General features: G+C 42.5%; 1 protein-coding gene across 1 annotated transcript; it reads right to left on the reverse strand.

Annotated features, from left to right (window-relative positions):
• Positions 1–705: 705 nt before the first annotated feature.
• On the reverse strand, positions 706–16372 carry LOC137308037 (chymotrypsin-like elastase family member 1). The gene is made up of 8 exons (XM_067976984.1): positions 16312–16372; positions 14981–15090; positions 13929–14035; positions 13080–13211; positions 9629–9765; positions 4278–4423; positions 2654–2800; positions 706–735 (listed from the first exon to the last, which is right to left on the reverse strand). The coding sequence occupies exons 1-8, from the start codon at positions 16370–16372 to the stop codon at positions 706–708; spliced, it is 870 nt and encodes a 289-aa protein (XP_067833085.1).
• Between the last annotated feature and the right edge of the window lie 622 nt (positions 16373–16994).

Below are 16994 nucleotides of genomic sequence, written 5' to 3' on the forward strand. Positions count from 1 at the left end.
TAGCATCGGGTTAAGGAAAAATCAGGTTGCTTTCTGCTCCTTATTGTCGTCCATTGACCCCTTTTAGAAAGTGTCGATGGTCAATAATGACAGAATCTGTGATGCTCTCCATGGTTGATTTATGAAGAAGAGATGGAATTCTCCTGATGTCCTGGCCAAAATTTGACCCTCAATCAACACCACCACAGAGATTAACTGATTATTTAACTCAGTGCTGTTTGTGGGATCTTGTTCATCGAATCATAGAAATTTACGGCACAGAAGGAGGAGTTGTTGTGTGCAACATGGCTGCCATGTTTCTCTATTTAACAACATAATTACAATCACTGCACTTTAAAGTAATCCATATTATGTGAAGTGTTTCGGGCTGTTTCTGAGATGTGATAAAATCTACATTACATCTTTCAATGGAAACAAAGTAATGAGGAGCAATTAAATAATGAAGACTACTCAATTAAAAACAAAGTAGATCTTGGTATTCCAGCAATCATTTTATATGACTCATAATTAGTAAACACTTTGTTAAGTCAAACAATCTGCTGTTGGATTATTTTTTTTCTGGTGTCAAAATAACCAGCAAAATCAGCACATGTGTGATCCACCACCGACACTTACTATATTTCTTAGTAATGAGAGGCCAAAGAATGTTACGGATTGGCTTAATAATTATACCATTGTCAGGAGGTAACAATCACCAATGCCCGTTTAGTTGGGACCACCGTGCTTTTCAATAGTCTGGAAGGGAAGAGAAAGTATTACATTAGGACTTAGAGTGTTGTTCTGAGATCCATTAATGTGTGACCTATAAAATGAAAATGTACAATGACAATTGGCTAGGAGTGAACTGCACGGCAGTTACACAACCAACTAGTTTAGGTAAGAACATAACAATTTTTAGGAAAAGGCCCATTCATCCCAATGGCCACTGTGCTTACCAGCCTGCAGTTTTCAGCCCATTGAAGTGAATGGGAGCTTTTTCCCTTCGTTGAGGGTACTAAAACAAGGGGACATAGATTCAAGGTAAAAGGCGGGAGGTTTAGAGGGGATTTGAGAAAGAACTTTTTCACCCAGAGGGTGGTTGGAGTCTGGAACTCACTGCCTGAAAGGGTTGTGGAGGCAGGAACCCTCACAACATTCAAGAAGCATTTGGATGAGCACTTGAAATGCCATAGCATACAAGGCTACGGACCAAATGCTGGAATATGGGATTAGAGTAGACAGGGCTGATGGCCGGCGCGGACACGATGGGCCGAAGGGCCTCTATCCGTGCTGTATAACTCTATGACTCTATGACTCTAAAATCGAGTGAGGCAGAAAACCCCAACCAACAAGTCCATCTCCTTTTGATAGATTAACCTTACCTGCCTTCTCACTGTCTCCCTCAACACTTTTATCTCCAGAAACCCGACTTTGCCTCTTCAACCCATTTATACTGACTCCGTGCTTCAGTGGCCTTCCATTGTAATTCACTCTTCAACTCCATCACCCGCTGGATGAAATAGTTCCATCTGCCTTTCTGTTTTTTTAATCCTAACTTTCTCATTTTAAATTTGTGTCCTCTGCTATTTGAACCCTTTACCACAGTCAACAATTTGCCTGCATCGACTTTGTCAGTTCCCTTTCCAAACTGTGAAAAGTTCAACCAGGTAATACCATAAACTGCGAAAGTGAGAGTGATAAAGTCGTCTAAATCCTGGGATATATACAACTACTTTTGAACCATCACCATTTAATGAAAATCCCTGACCAAACACAGTTCTAATGGTATCTCGTATTAAAACCCCGTGTTCAAAAGATCAGTGGGGACAATTTTGTCCTGTCAGTATTTGTAGCAACACAGAAAGATTTCTTCAGGTCAGTATTTCTAGTGAAAACCTAAATATGTTTAAGATGAAGGCAGTTGATTTCCAAAATAAAACTGACCCGAAGAAATCTTTGTGTGGTTACTTACGATGTCACTACACTTAATGATTAGAGGAAAGCACTGACATTGGATCCTTAACCGCACTGCTGTAAATAACTGGGATTGATTTTACACACATAATTTGTATGTAACTCTCCTCCACTCACTGCCATTTTCCTGGAGAAATCACCCTGCTTTTATCGGGAGAAGTAATCACCTTGCTTCGGTCAAGAGTTCTGTTTGCTGTAGTTCATAGAGACTCTTTTTAAATAGACTCTGTAGACTGTTTGCTGTAGTGCGTTGCTTAAATAGTCTCTGTTTGCTGAGTAAATAGACTTTGCTGTAAAATAGACTGTTTGCTGTGAGTCCTGCCATAAGTCCTGCCCCATGTCCAACTCATTGGTTGACACAGTGCAACTCATTAGCTGAGACATTGGCGTCATTAGGCACTCTGGAAAAATATAGCAAATTGTCAGTATCAAGCACCATTGATCTCCCAGTTTAGACTTTGCACTTGCTGCAGGTGATGTCACACATCACTGTTGATAAGAGCCCAAACATCATGAAATGATATAAAAGGGGCTGCCATCGCACAAATTGCCAGATTTATTTAATTCAATTTCAACTCACAACTTCTAGGTTGCTAGTCCAGTACCATAGCTACAGCCCTACCATGAAATATAAGATTATTCACTCTTATGTACTGTTCATGCCCCGAGATATTAATATGAAGATACAAGGGAAATGTACCTGGTTAATCCAGTCAATAAAGGATGAGACCTGTGTAAAAACAGTGGGCTTGTGGTATGTGTTGCAAATTGAGGGGCCAAAGCTAGCAATGCCATACACATTCCAAACATCATTGACGTTACAGTTCAAAGGCCCACCAGAATCGCCCTGAAACCAACAAGATAGATGCAGTGAGAACATTTGCAACAGCACTGTCGTCAGCTTAATATGTAAGGATGGTTCCCTGCAAAAGCAGGTTCTGCTCTGTAATATTTTAAAGCACCTGAACATCTATTCAGTGGGTCTGAAAGATGTGGCCCACCAGGAAGAGATGGAGACTTCATGATGTGAAGGATAGGAAGAAGAATAGAAGTGATTACAGGGAAAGAAGAAGGACATTGGATTAGAGTGGATTGTTCCAGTGTGCAGCTGATAAAGGCACAATGGGACAAATGGCCTCCTTTTGTACTGAAATGTCTTTGATTCTATAGATTTCTATGACAAGGCATGGAATCCCCAGGAAGATGTTACTGGGTGGGGTTAAGGACCCATTTTTTTGTGCCTCTCCCCCCCCCCCCCCCCATCACTAGTGATTATAGATCTGTCGCTAGTAGTTACGGACCTGTCACTGGTGGTTAGGGGCCCTTCATTGCATTACAGACTTATCATTGAGTTACGGGCTTGTCACTGGGGTCCTTTGCCTATTTTCTTATGTGCATCCCCCCATCACTGGTGTTATAGACCTGTCACCAGTGGCTACAGGTTTATCATTAATGGTTATGGGCCCATTACTGCATTATGGACCTAACACTGAGTTATGGGCCTGTCACTAGTGGTTACAGGCCTGTCTTTGATGGTTACAGGTATGGGCCTATACTCTCTGGAGTTTAGAAGAAAAAGAGGTGATCTCATTGAAACATATAAGATTCTGAGGGGGCTTCACGGGGTAGATGCTGAAAGGTTGTTTCCCCTGGCTGGAGAGTCTAGAAGTAGAGGGCATAGTCGCAGGATAAGGGGTTGGCCATTTAAGATTGAGATGAGAAGGAATTTCTTCACTCAGAGGGTTGTGAATCTTTGGAATTCTCTATCCCAGAGGGCTGTGGATGTTGAGTCCTTGAGTTTATTCAAGGCTGAGATAGAAAGATTTTTGGACTCTAGGGGAATCAAGGGAAATGGGGATCAGGCAGGAAAGTGGAATTGAGGTTGAAAATCAGCCATGATCTGATTGAATGGCGGAGCAGGCTCGAGGGGCTGTATGGCCTACTCCTGCTTCTATTTCTTATGTTCTTATACGGGCTCATTACTGTGTTACGGACCCATCACTGAGTTTTGGGCCTGTCACTGATGGTTATTGGCCTACATTGATGGTTATGAGCCCATCACTGGCAGTGGTAGGAGCAATTGGAATGCAATGAATTAAGAATATCAAACAACAATAAAGTGTATTGGATTAATTATTGGCTATCGGGTGAAAGGATTAAATAAAACGAGCTGAAGGGCCTTCTTCATCCAAGCCTATTTTGTGCTCTTATGAAATTTAATGCTTTTCTTCTGAGTGCAGTGCATCACGGAGATGAGGAAATAGGACAGAGTAGTCTTACAATTAAAAGAAAACACAGCAGTGTTCAAAAATAAATGGCTTTACCTGACATCCAGCTAAGTAGCCGTCACCGCCAGCACATATCATTTTCTCACCAGCATAATAGTCCCAGTACTCTCGAGTTGCACATTTTTTATGGTCTACAACTGGGAGACAAGCTTGCAGCAAAACTGGAGATGGATAGCCTGCAGCTGAAAGGAATTGATTAAGGCGGTAAAAGAAAGGCATCAAAATAATTAATCAAACCCAACATCAAAGATCGTTAGCTTGGTTATCCTGAGCAAGTAGGTTTACAAGACTGAAGCAGCAGTTGAACCCAGAGAAGCTCCAGCAGTATAAATGTTAAAGGGCTAGATCACAAATACAGATCTTTCGACTGAGTATAAATAGTGGACTAGTTGAATTCATTAAAATGTTAGAAGGATTTAATGGGGTAGACATGGAGAAACTATTTCCTCTGATGGGGGAATCGAACAAGGGGACAGAATCTTGAAATTAGAGCTAGGCCATTCAGGAGCGAAATCAGGAAGCACTTTTACACACAAAGGGTAGTAGAAATTTGGAACTCTCTCCCCAAAAATACAATGGCTGCTGGGACAATTCAAGTTTTCAAGACTGAGATAGATAGATTTTTGTTTGGTAATGGTATGAAGGGATATGGAGCAAAGGCAGGAAAATGGAGTCGTAGTGTAGATCAGCCATGATCTAATTCAATGGCAGAATAGGCCCAAGGGCTTGAATGGCCTACTCCTGTTCCTAATGTTATTATGTTTCTATTATTTAGGTCCCTATGCTCAATGCCATGAAATACATGGAACCCCATGCATTATGGGATAGAGCTGGGAATGGTTTGCCAGACTGGACAGATTATGTACAAGAATTGAATATAGTGAGCACGGTACACATCCCCTTTGAGGCAAAAACCCATATATCTCTAGCCTTTTCCCATTACACAAGGGGATCCTCATCTTGAGAAGAACCAATGAACCCAAAATGATCGGTCCAATGTTTGATTGTTTTCTCCTTTTTAAGGAAATATAGTATGACACATTTCGTTGGCAATTTTTTTTTACAGGTGTTTGTTGGAATATTTAAAGGTCAACTACAAAGTCATTTCATCGTGTATATTTGTCCGCATTAGTACAAGGAGAGGGTAACAAAACAAGATGTTCACAAATTACACAAGTCTAACACACTAAGATACTGCTAAATGGCACACAAGCATATACCTCAACAATAAGGAGATGTCTCAGATTCAACACAGGGATTTAGAATATTTGATGGGATAGAGAAGGTGAACCAGGAACAGTACTTTCAGATACAACAGGACAGCAGCACAGAGTTAGGGTTGTGAAGGGAAAGTTTGGGACAGATGCCTGGAAATGTTTCTTTATACAACGGGCGATCAGGAGCTGGAATGGCATGTCAGAAAAGGTGGTTGAAGCTAGGACACTGGACTCATTCAAAAATAAATCTAGAACTGCAATGGCAAGATGGTAGGGTTGGTCTTACATAGAATTACATAGAATTTACAGACCAGAAATGGGCCATTCAGCCCAACTGGTCTATGCCAGTGTTTATACTCCAACAAGCCTCCCACTCTACTTCATCTAACCCAATCAGCATAACCTTCTACTCCTTTCTCCCTCATGTGTTTATCTAGCTTCCCCTTAAATGCATCTATGCTATTCGCCTCAACTACTCCATGTGGTAGCAAGTTCCACATTCTAATCACTCCCTGGGAAAAGAAGTTTCTCCTGAATTCCTTACTGGATTTATTAGTGACTACCTTATATTTTTAACTACTAGTTTTGGATTGCTCCACAAGCAGAAACATTTTCTCTACATCTACCCTATCAAACCCCTTCGTAATTTTAAAGACCTCTATTAAGTCACCCCTCGGCCTTCTCTGACCCCTGCATGTTTAGTCATTCCTGATAGTTATAACCTTTCAGTTCTGGTATCATTCTTTTAAATCTTTTTTGCACCTTCTCCAGTGCCTCTATATCCTTTTTGTAATATGGAGACCAGAACTATTCGCAGTACTCTAAGTGTGGTCTAACCAAGGTTCTATACAAATCTAACATAACATCTCTGCTTTTCAATTCTATTCTTCTAGAAATGAACCCCAGTGCTTGTTTTATGGCCGTGTCAACCTGCGTTGCAACTTTTAATGGCTTGTGAATCCATACCCCTAGATCTCTTGCTCCTCTACCCCATTTAGACTCTTATTTTCCAAGGAGTATGTGGCCTCCTTATTTCTCATACCAAAATGCACCACCTCATACTTATCTATATTGAAGAATTCTGGAAGGATGTGTTCAAATTGGCTGAGGGTCTTCATTTGAACTTATCTTGTTCTGGGTTTGTTGAAGAGCACAGACAATGGCTCTGGTTGAAGGTGCAAGGAGTGTGTCTACTTACACCATGTGCATGGTTGAACTGTGCTTCTCTGTGCATCATGGATGTGAAGGAGACTGGGGCAGATGTTGGTATTGTGTCAGTTTCCAGCAGTTCTACTCTCCAGGACAACTGAAGAATGTCCCAGGGAGTAAGACACTCGGATGGCCATTGGTGCAGATGAAAGGAAGTATTTGCTGGGATGAGTAAGACATGTTATGTGAAGTCCAAATTGCCTGGTATTTGCTCAGCTTCAGGATTAATAACAATATGGGCTAGAGGCATTTATTCCACTTGTTTAAAGGATCGATGGGGGTTAAATTCATAAACCCCTGAAAACGGGCATGGGTATCGCATTGCGCGATTAACCCTCACCCAGTCAACCCATCGCAGGTAGGACAAAACATTCGCGCTACCGCAGAACTTAACTCATGCTTGCGAAAAATCCAGGCCTTGTCACGACAATTCCACGACATTCACACTTTCCACCAGCAGGGGGAGCCAGAATCTCTTAAAGGCAGGCTGTCTCACTGACACGCAGCAAAAATCTCTTAAAGGTCGCCGGTACCTGTTATTTGCTAAAAATAACAGTCTGCTGTCTGCATGGAGTCTGAACGGAGATCAGACATTGCACACGTAAAACACAAATTCAGGTCACATCCCTATGTTTACAAACTGATGAGGTATGTTAAAAAATTGAATAAAGGTTGCGCACTACTAAATCCGACATCCTCCAATCTGCACACCAGACCTCATCAATCTGCCAATCTGAGTTGGTACCAGGTCTGCGAGAGTGCATGCACCAAGGTTCTCTGATGACACACTAGAGGCCTTGGTGCAAGAGGTGGACAGAAAGAGAGACGTCCTATATCCACCGGGGCGGTGGGAGGGGGTGGGGGGCGGGGTTGTGACAAGAGGCCCTCAAGACACATGCCCAAAAGGCAGTGGAAGGCAGCGAGGGATGATGTCGATGCCAGACTCAGACATGAACATGGATGCAGTGCAGGAAGGAGTTCAATGCTTTGACATGAGTGATCAAGGTGAGTGAGGTCAACTGTCAAGTGGTATCACTAACCAACTGCACCACTAGCCACATCCATTGCTCCACGCACCACATCCCCCCATCACCCACACACCAACAAAATCTTTCCATTAGTACGCAACTCTTCCAATCAGATGCTTCCTCTCACCCTTACACATTACCACTGTTGCAAGCCACTCACCCACAACTCACAGGCCACACACACTGGTAGCTATTCAACCATGTCAGGCACATCACCCAAACTCACGTCCCGCTTTCTTGCAAGAGAAGGTGACGCGTAACAGGAGGCAGCAAGTGGCAGTGGCAGTTAGCCCCTCAAGCCTGTTTTGCCATTCAATGAGATCATGGTTGACCTGTGATCTAACTCCATATACCTGCCTTGATCCCATACCCCATATTCCTTAATACCCTTAGTTCACAGAAATCTACCAATCTCAGATTTAACATTCACAATTGAGCTAGCATCAACTGCCGTTTGCAGAAGAGCAGTCCCAACTTCTCCCACCCTTTGCATGTAGAAGTGTTTCCTAACTTCACTCCTGCACGTCCTTTTTTTCATTCGTTCATGGGATGTGGGCGTCGCTGGCGAGGCCAGCATTTATTGCCCATCCCTAATTGCCCTTGAGAAAGTGGTGGTGAGCCGCCTTCTTGAACCACTGCAGTCCGTGTACTTTTTTTAGTGAGATTGTACAACTGAGTGACTTGCTAGGCCATTTCAGAGGGCAATTAAGAGTCAACCACATTGCTGTGGGTCTGGAGTCACATATAGGCCAGACCGGTAAGGATGGCAGGTTTCCTTCCCTAAAGGACATTAGACTGACTCTAAATGTTAGGCTATGTCCCCTCATTCTAGTATTCAAGTATAGGAAACCTCCAAAAACAATTACAAATGCATCAGCAGCCAGAATCAATAATATGCAACTAACCTGTAAATCCTGCATGGTGCCTTTAAATAGCGCTGGTGGGGGGTCCTCCAGGCACTTTAAGACATGTTCAGATGGCCATTGTTAAGACAGTGCGTTGAGTGGAGGGTTAAGTCCCAAAATGGTGTCTATCACTTTAAATCAGTATTTCACACTGATCAAACACATTTTCTCCTTACTTTACACGCTGCTGGCATTCATTATTTGCGCATGAGCTGAACCCTTTACCAAGATGGCGTCCGGCGCATGTCACGCTAGAAGCATGCATGCAAATCCAAGATGCCGCCTAGGATGTTTGGGAGGCTGCGTAGAGCCAAAACAATGGGCGCTAGAAGGCCCTATTTCTAGACCACTGTCTCTATGTCCATATATTTCCTTACGATTTGAGGCACCTTAAAGGCGTTATATAAATGCACCGTGTTGTTATTTATATGCAAACAAACAGGAAAGGGTTAGCCAAGCATTTTCCCACAGATATTGCCCTTAACATTGAGATTACTGTGTTGTGCCATGGTTTAGAATGCATCAGCATGCCGTCTGATGCTGAAGCCAATTGCAGCATCCCTATTTGCTAGCTCAACTGAACGTGGGGATCAAACATGGGATCTCCCTGGGCCTCTATGGTTCACAATGACTGTGTCATCGGAGCTTTAAAAAGTTTACAGGTAGTTCATCCAGAAGGGTTCAGGCTGGGACTATAACCACAACATGTGCAGCAAAATGCCCAATGACCATTCTCTTCTTCATATGCCAGCCAAAGAGGCAGCAGGTAGACAAAGTTTTGGGGTTGAATATATATCTGCTTTACTATTCTAATTGACCCATCAATTCTGCTGCTTGGATGAAGGAATAACATGGAGCAACCCAAATAGATTTTTTCATTGCACTTCCCCCGAGGCCTCTTTAAGGCATTTTGTAGAGTGCCGACGGTTTGTACCTAAACTGATTGAAAATCATGCTTTTGTCTGGTTACACTGAGGAGACGGTCAGTCCCATGGATTCAGTAGTGGGTGAGGCTTTATTGTACTTACATTCAGTCAGACCCCAACCAGTGATATAACAGGGGAAATTATCAGGGAGGATTTGACCAGGTGATGGAAGATTAGCAATCTGCACATATTGGTTAATAATAGCTGGCTCTAGCAGATAAAGCAAAGCGATATCGTTCCTGCAACAAGAGAAAGAACACAGAATAAAGCACTGGTTAGAGTCAAGAAGGTCCTCCCCAGACTGATGGTTATGGGAATATATCTAGACTGAGATGATCTATTAATGTATCAAACACAACATGCTGCCGGGTTGAGGGATGTTTGCCTGGGGCAAATTGTGGTGGTTGAGTAGTTAAGACTGAATTATTGATGGATACCCTGGATTTTATGCAATGACCTTGGGTGATCCATGGAGTATTTAGGCAAAGAAATATTTGCATTAATTTGGGATTGATTTTAGTCTTTACCACCTGGTGTTAAGTATCACCTGGATGCAGCACAGAGAGGAAAATCTTATAGGGAGGATTGCACGCCCCACTGGATTTTCTTTCCATTAATTTAAATGGAGGGAAAACCAGGCGGATGTGAAATCTTCCTCCACAAGACTTTCCTCTCTGTGATCCGCCCAGGCAGTGCTTAAAGCCTAGACGGCAAAGGAGAAAAACTACCCCTGCATCACTCAGAAATTTTTCAAAGAACTTCACACACAATGAATTATTTTGAAGTTATATGAGGCTTTGTTAGGAATGTGAATTTTTATAATATTACAGACAAAGGCTTCAGTCCTGAGCCTCTATGCCAAGAAATAATTCACGCGCAGTCAAACACTTGAAGGTTTATTAAGGGTTAAATTAAACTGAACATACTGCCGACCAACACCTGAGGTTATGTAGGGAGTCATTGTAGAAGATCAATCCATTACAGCCAGCTGAGCTCATCTTTACTCCTTCTATTTCTTCCCTCTTTGTAACTATGAACTCACTTCTTTTCTATTTCTAAACTGTTCTAATCTATAGCCTTTCGCATACATAACTCTTTATCCACTTTCGGTACCATCCCATATCAAAATGTCTTTGATCTGTATGTTCCCAAAGTTGCACACAAAATGCTAGTGTTTGGGTTAGAAAGGCCTAAGAATAGAATTGAGTCTCCAGTTGGGAGTGATGAGGCAAATCTAAATGTAAACATGTGCCAGCTGCACTTAAAGACTGCAGTAATAATCTTTGGTACGAATACACTGTCAGTCTTTCAATTTTAGCGTTTTTAAACTACAGAAATAAACCAAGGAAATGGAATATAAGCAATTGTTTAGTGTAAAATGGTTTCCCATACTATTTCTCAATCTTCATCTCTAACAGCAGAGTATTGGGTCGGTAGTGTAATCTGGAGTGAAGGGTATTGTGCATGATGTCTGGATGGAACATGTTTGATGGGCTGAAGGGCCTTTTCTCATTCCGTGCTTTTTCATGTTCTTGTTTAAATGCTCCTGGTATCCATATCACAACTTATCTTTAAGGAGCAAGGCAAGCATATCTTCACTTTGTCTAAAAAGCAAACAACCATTAGAAAGCCTCAAATACCTTCAGGCCATCAATGAGTTGTGATGGAATAGGAACAGTACCGTCCCCTGCATATCTCTATACCTCCCTTTAGCATGCCAAGAGTAACTTTCAAAACTCCCTATTTTGGGCTACTACAGATACCTAGGAGGGTATATATTGCTCCTTCCGCATATAGAACAGTTGGGGATTTTTAGATATAACCTGAGTAATGTTCGAACAATTTACAAGTAGAAACCACCTCTATTACCATTATAAAAAGTGGTATAATGTATCACTATAATAGACATAACCTAAATGTTATTGGGACATTCCACCAGACAAAAGTCAAACTACTTTAGTTATGGAAGACTCTTCTGCACTCTTGAAAACAGGGGAAAAGGTTCTTAAGAAACTGGTTATCTGGTAGAGCTAAAGAACTATAACAATCTGGAACTCTTTCTCCCAAATCTGGAACTATCTCTCCCAAAAGATACTTTCAAGACTGAGATTGATAAAATTTTGCTGGTAAGGGTATCAAGGGAGATGGAGCAATGGCAGGCAAATGGGGTTGAGGTACAGATCAGTCATGATCTAATTGAATGACGGAACAGGCTTGAGGGGCTGAAAGGCCTACTCCTGTTTATATGTTTCTATATTCCTATAAATGTTTGCAGCACTGATGGAGACCATTTGGTCTATTGTGTTTATTCCAACTCTTTCCTAGAGCAATCCAAAACTAATGCTATTGCTCTGCACTCTCCCCATAGTCCTGCATCTTCCTCTACTCCAAATATTTATTTACTCTTCCCTTAAAAGATGCAATGATGTCAGCCTCAACTATCTCCTGTGGCAAAGCATTCCATGCTCTAACAACTCTCTACGTAAATAAATTTGTCCTAATCTCCTCCTCACTATGTTAGTGACAAATTTTAATTGATGTCTCCTCTACACTGACTGCCCAACCAGAGGTAGTCGTCTTTCACTATTCACCCTGGCACTGGTGGCTCTTGATCTGATTGACAACTCTTTAGGATATTTATGCAAACAGACCAGGACTTGCCTCCTCTTTGTCCCTTAGCCCTTCATCCTTCAGGATGGAGTCTCTTTCCATCTCCCTTTTTAGAACTGATAGAACTGTGGTGATGGTACAATAGTGTGAGAATGTACAGTTGTAAATTGTACTTACTGGTATTGTGGTGTAACTCTAATATTTTAGGTTGTACAGATTGAGCCCTGTTCTGTTGACTGTTGATTTCAATGGAAAGGAAAATCGGGGGTGGTGTACAATGGGCAGCTAATTCAATATCGCCAGTTTTACACTATCGCCCAAAGTTAAAATTACCCCCATTATGTTGTGTGTTTCATTACCCACTGCTTTCTGTAATGATGTCTGAAAATATTTCTTTACATAATGATCAGCAGCTCAAATGGATTGCTGGGAAGGGTGGTTCAAGCCAGGACACTGAACTCATTTAAAACACAGCTGGGTGCTGTAATGGGAAGACAGTAGGTTGGTATTCTGGAAGGATAGGATCAACTGGGCTAAATAGATATTGTGTTACATTGCTTTTCTCTTACCACGCCAAGTCCAGCATTCTATATGAATGGAAGAAATAAGTAAAGAACCCTGGCAATGTCCTGTGAGGTAGAACCACTCAATGAGATGAGGCCAGGATCCTCACTACATTAGGCGAAAGGCATTTGCAGAACACAATCAGGGTCAAAAACGGTAGGCGAAAAGACAAGATAAATCAGTAAGTGTTGGTTAGGTGACGCAAAGCTTGAGTTCTGAAAGCCTGCAGATTGAGGGAGATAAGGAGCTCCACAGTTCAGATGTCCTGTTAATACAGCTATGTGGAGACTTGTCCCTCTCTTGCAAAGTACAAAGAAGAATGAGTGTTTGAAAGCTTAAATTATAGAAAATATAATCTTTAATCTGAGAGATGAATTACCCATTAGCGAGATTGTTCATTTTCCAGCCTTCATGTATGATGATGTCACCAACATGTCTGTAATACTCAGTCCCATCAACCCCATCTAGATTGTGTTCACCAAGAGCCACACGGTAGAATGCTCCATCCTTACTGGGGAAAGAATTAGAGATAAGCATTATGACCTCTGAGAAACTGATATCTCCATAACAAATGCATCCTGCATTCATCAAAAATTGGTTCAAGAAAGCAGAAAACAGCAGAGAGCGAAACATGGAGGCCTGGACTGTAGCAGAGAACTTTATTCCCCTCTCATCTTACATAAGCATCATCAAGTTAGCAATAGTCAGCATGTGGAACACTTAATGAGGTGGGCCAGTCTGAACGGGGTAAATATAATTTATTTCTTTGCTGTCCAGTAAATTACCTGAACCTAAATTTTCTTGATGCGTTTTTCTCTTACATGGCTGTACAGGAAAACAATCAAGAAAATACTATATATATATAAAATAATGACTTAAGTCACGATACATTCTATCTGTATGATGGCTTACAGGATCATACTGTTGTGTATTGAGTCCATTTATTTTTACAATGAAAACAACTATAAGCAATAGGAAAGATTGTTTACATGGTCTAGACTGGTTCATTCTGCCTGGTTTTATCTGAGGTTGATTAGTTTGATCCAGCCTGACCTTGGTTAACCTGTTCTAGCTGGACCAACCTGACATAGATTGCTCCAGTTATGCCTACCCTTGATCTGATCGATGCTGGCCTAGTCAGTCCTGGTTCAGTTATCTGGTATGTCTTGGTTTGGTCTGTTGTGGTCCAGTCTGACCCATTGTTGCTCTACTGATCTACAGTACTTACAAGTCTACACAATGTGCAGCTGTCATCACCCATCGAGGAGCAATTAGGGTCCCACCACAGGCATTTCCCCAGGCTCCTGCATTAGAGTAAGTATACTGCAAAGCAATCTGTGGAAATAACAGTAAAAGAATCAAGTCACTCAGCTTCTATTTAAAAAAAGAAAGAAAGAATGTGCGCCTTTCACATTCCCAGGATGTCCCAAAGTGCTTCACAGCCAATTAATTATTTTTGAAGCGTAGTCACAGTTGTAATGTAAGAAAATGCAGCAGCCAATTCGCAAGGACTGTAGCAAGGTCCCACAAACAGTAAATTAGATAAATGACCAGATAATCTGTTTTCAGTGGTGTAGGTTGAGGGATAAATTTTGACCAAGATAACACCTCTGCTCATCTTCAAATTGTACCATGGGACCTTTTGCATTCACCAGACGCTAACAAATGGGGCCTCAGTTTAACATCTCCTGTGACCTGGACTGGGACTTGAACTCACAACATTTCAGCTTAGAAACAAGAGTCCTACCACTGACCCAAGCTGACATTTCAAAATTGGACTTTAAACACAGAGTGACAGACGATTTGGACATGACAAGGGAAAGAGCAAACTTGGTTACTTGGGTCTAATGAGTATAATGCATGTGAAAAATAAATCTTTGAGACTGGTGAAAATTCATGGGTGCCCGGCTTTGGGTGTGAAGCCGGTGATGCGACCACAACAGGCATCCGAAATGGGAGACCCGAGACCAGCCCAAAATTGGGCCTTGGGCCTCATCTGAGTAAAGTGGGCAAGCTGCCAGCGCCCATCATGCAACCACAGGCAGCTCGCCCTTTTGTCCCTTTGCCTGCCTCGCCAGCAGCAGCCCTCGGGTGAATGCTGGGGCGGGTAGCAGAACAGCGGGGGCTGGTGGGGGGAGTCAGCCTCACATTAAACGTATTAGCTAATTGAAATGGCCCGAAGTCTCCACTACCTTCAAGATGAGTACAATGAGCAAGAATTGAAACTGCTTTGCATTCACACACACACACACACACACACACACACACAGGATTACCTACCTGCCATGGCCAGCTGTGAGGAACTGCCTCCTCTCCACCTATAACCCTTCCATGGGGAATTTTGTCATTTTGGGCTGGAGCTGCAGAGACTACCCCTAGTTTGGAAAATACTATTAATTAGAAAACAGTGTTAATCATGTACATAGAGTTGCATCAAAACTACAGCACAGAAACAGGCCATTTGGAATAACTGGTCTATGCCGGGGTTTATGCTCCACACGAGCTTCCTCCATCCTACTCCATCTAACCCTATCAGGATACTATCTATTCCTTACTCCCTCGTGTGCTTATCTAGCTTTCCCTTAAATACATCTATGCTATTTGCCTCAACTACTCCTTGTGGTAACATGTTCCACATTCTTACCATTCTTTGGGTAAAGAAGATACTCCTGAATTCCCTATTGGATTTATTAGCAACTATTTTATATTTATGATCTCTAATTTTGGACTCTTCCACAAGTGGAAACATTTTCTCTACGTCTATCCTATCAAACCTTAACATTATCTTAAAGACCTCTATCAGGTCACCCCTCAGCCTTCTCTTTTCTAGAGAAAAGAGCCCCAGGCTGTTCCTGTTAAGGATATCCTCTCAGTTCTGGTATCATCCTTGTGAATCCTTTTTGAACCCTCTCCAATGCCTCCATATCCTTTCTATAATTTGGAGACCAGAACTGTGCGCAATACTCCAAGTGTGGTCTAATCAAGGTTCTATCCAAGTTTAACATAACTTCTTTGCTTTTCAATTCTATCCCTCTAGAAATGAACCCTAGTGCTTGATTTGCCTTTTTTATGGCCTTATTAACTTGCATCACTAAATTTAGTAATTTGTGTATCTGCACCCCAGATCCCTTTGCTCCTCTATCCCGTTTAGACTCTTAGGGGTGAAAAAAAAAATTGGATAAGGCCTATTATTGGGAGCGGGTAGCACGGTCCGCTATTAACCAATGGCCCCTGCGCAGGCAGGATGAGAATTTTGTCCGGCCTCAGTACTTACCTTCAAGCAGCGTTGAAAAGTAGGCCTTACATGACGATTCAAGTAAATGCGCACTTTCCACCAGCAGGGGGAGTCCCAATCTCTTGAAGAGAGGATGGGGGAAAAAAAATTGGGCAGGGCCTGTTTTTGGGCAGGGTTAGCGCAATCCGCTATTACCCTGCGCCCAATGGTCCCTGCGCAGGCAGGATAAGCCTTTCGTCAGGCCTGAGGACTTACCGACAATCTGCATTAGAAATCAGCTTTGAATGAGGATTCCATGCAATTCGCACTTTCCACCAGCAGGGGAAGCTCTTAAAGAAAGGCTGTACGTTAGAAATCTTTTAAAGGCAGCTGTTACCTGTTATTTGCTGAAAATAACAATCTGCTGTCTGCACGGAGTCTGAATGGAGATCAGACATCGCACATGTAAAAGACAGCTCCCGTCCCTATGTTTACAAACTGATGAGTTACGTTAAAACAGTGAATAAAGGTTACGCACTACTAAATCCCACATCCTCCAATCTGCATGCCAGACCTCACCAATCTGCCGATCTGAGTTGGCACCAGGTCTGCAAGAGTGCATGCACCAAGGTTCTCTGCTGATGCACCAGAGACCTTGGTGCAAGTGGTGGACAGAAGGAGGGACATTCTATATCGGCGGGAGGGTTGGGGGGTGGGGGGGTAAGAGGCCCTCCAGACATATACCCAAAAGGCAGTGGGAGGCAGCAGGGGACAAAGTCAATGCCAGGCACACAGCATCATGAACATGGATGCAGTGCAGGAAGAAGTTCAATGATTTAACACGAGTAGTCAAGGTGAGTGAGATCATCTGTCATGTGGCATCTCCTACCAACTGCACCAGTAGCTGCATCCACTGCTCCACGCACTACACCCCCCATCACCCACATTCCAACAAACTCTTTCCTTTAGTACGCAACACTTCCAATCAGATACTTTCTCTCACCCTTACACATTGCCACTGTTGCAAGCCGCCCACCCACAACTCACAGGCCACACACACTGGCAGCTATTCAACCATGA

The sequence above is a fragment of the Heptranchias perlo genome, chromosome 3 (genome assembly GCF_035084215.1).
Source record: "Heptranchias perlo isolate sHepPer1 chromosome 3, sHepPer1.hap1, whole genome shotgun sequence".
NCBI classification, from domain to species: Eukaryota; Metazoa; Chordata; class Chondrichthyes; order Hexanchiformes; family Hexanchidae; genus Heptranchias; species Heptranchias perlo.

Coding starts and splice junctions, on each gene's coding strand:
- LOC137308037 (XM_067976984.1), bottom strand. CDS start 16,372: ATGTCTGATCTCCATTCAGACTCCGTGCAGACAGCAGATTGTTATTTT. Junction 14,036..14,980: donor CTCACAGCTGGCCATGGCAG/GTAGGTAATCCT, acceptor TTATTTCCACAG/ATTGCTTTGCAGTATACTTA. Junction 13,212..13,928: donor GCTGCACATTGTGTAGACTT/GTAAGTACTGTA, acceptor TTCTTTCCCCAG/TAAGGATGGAGCATTCTACC.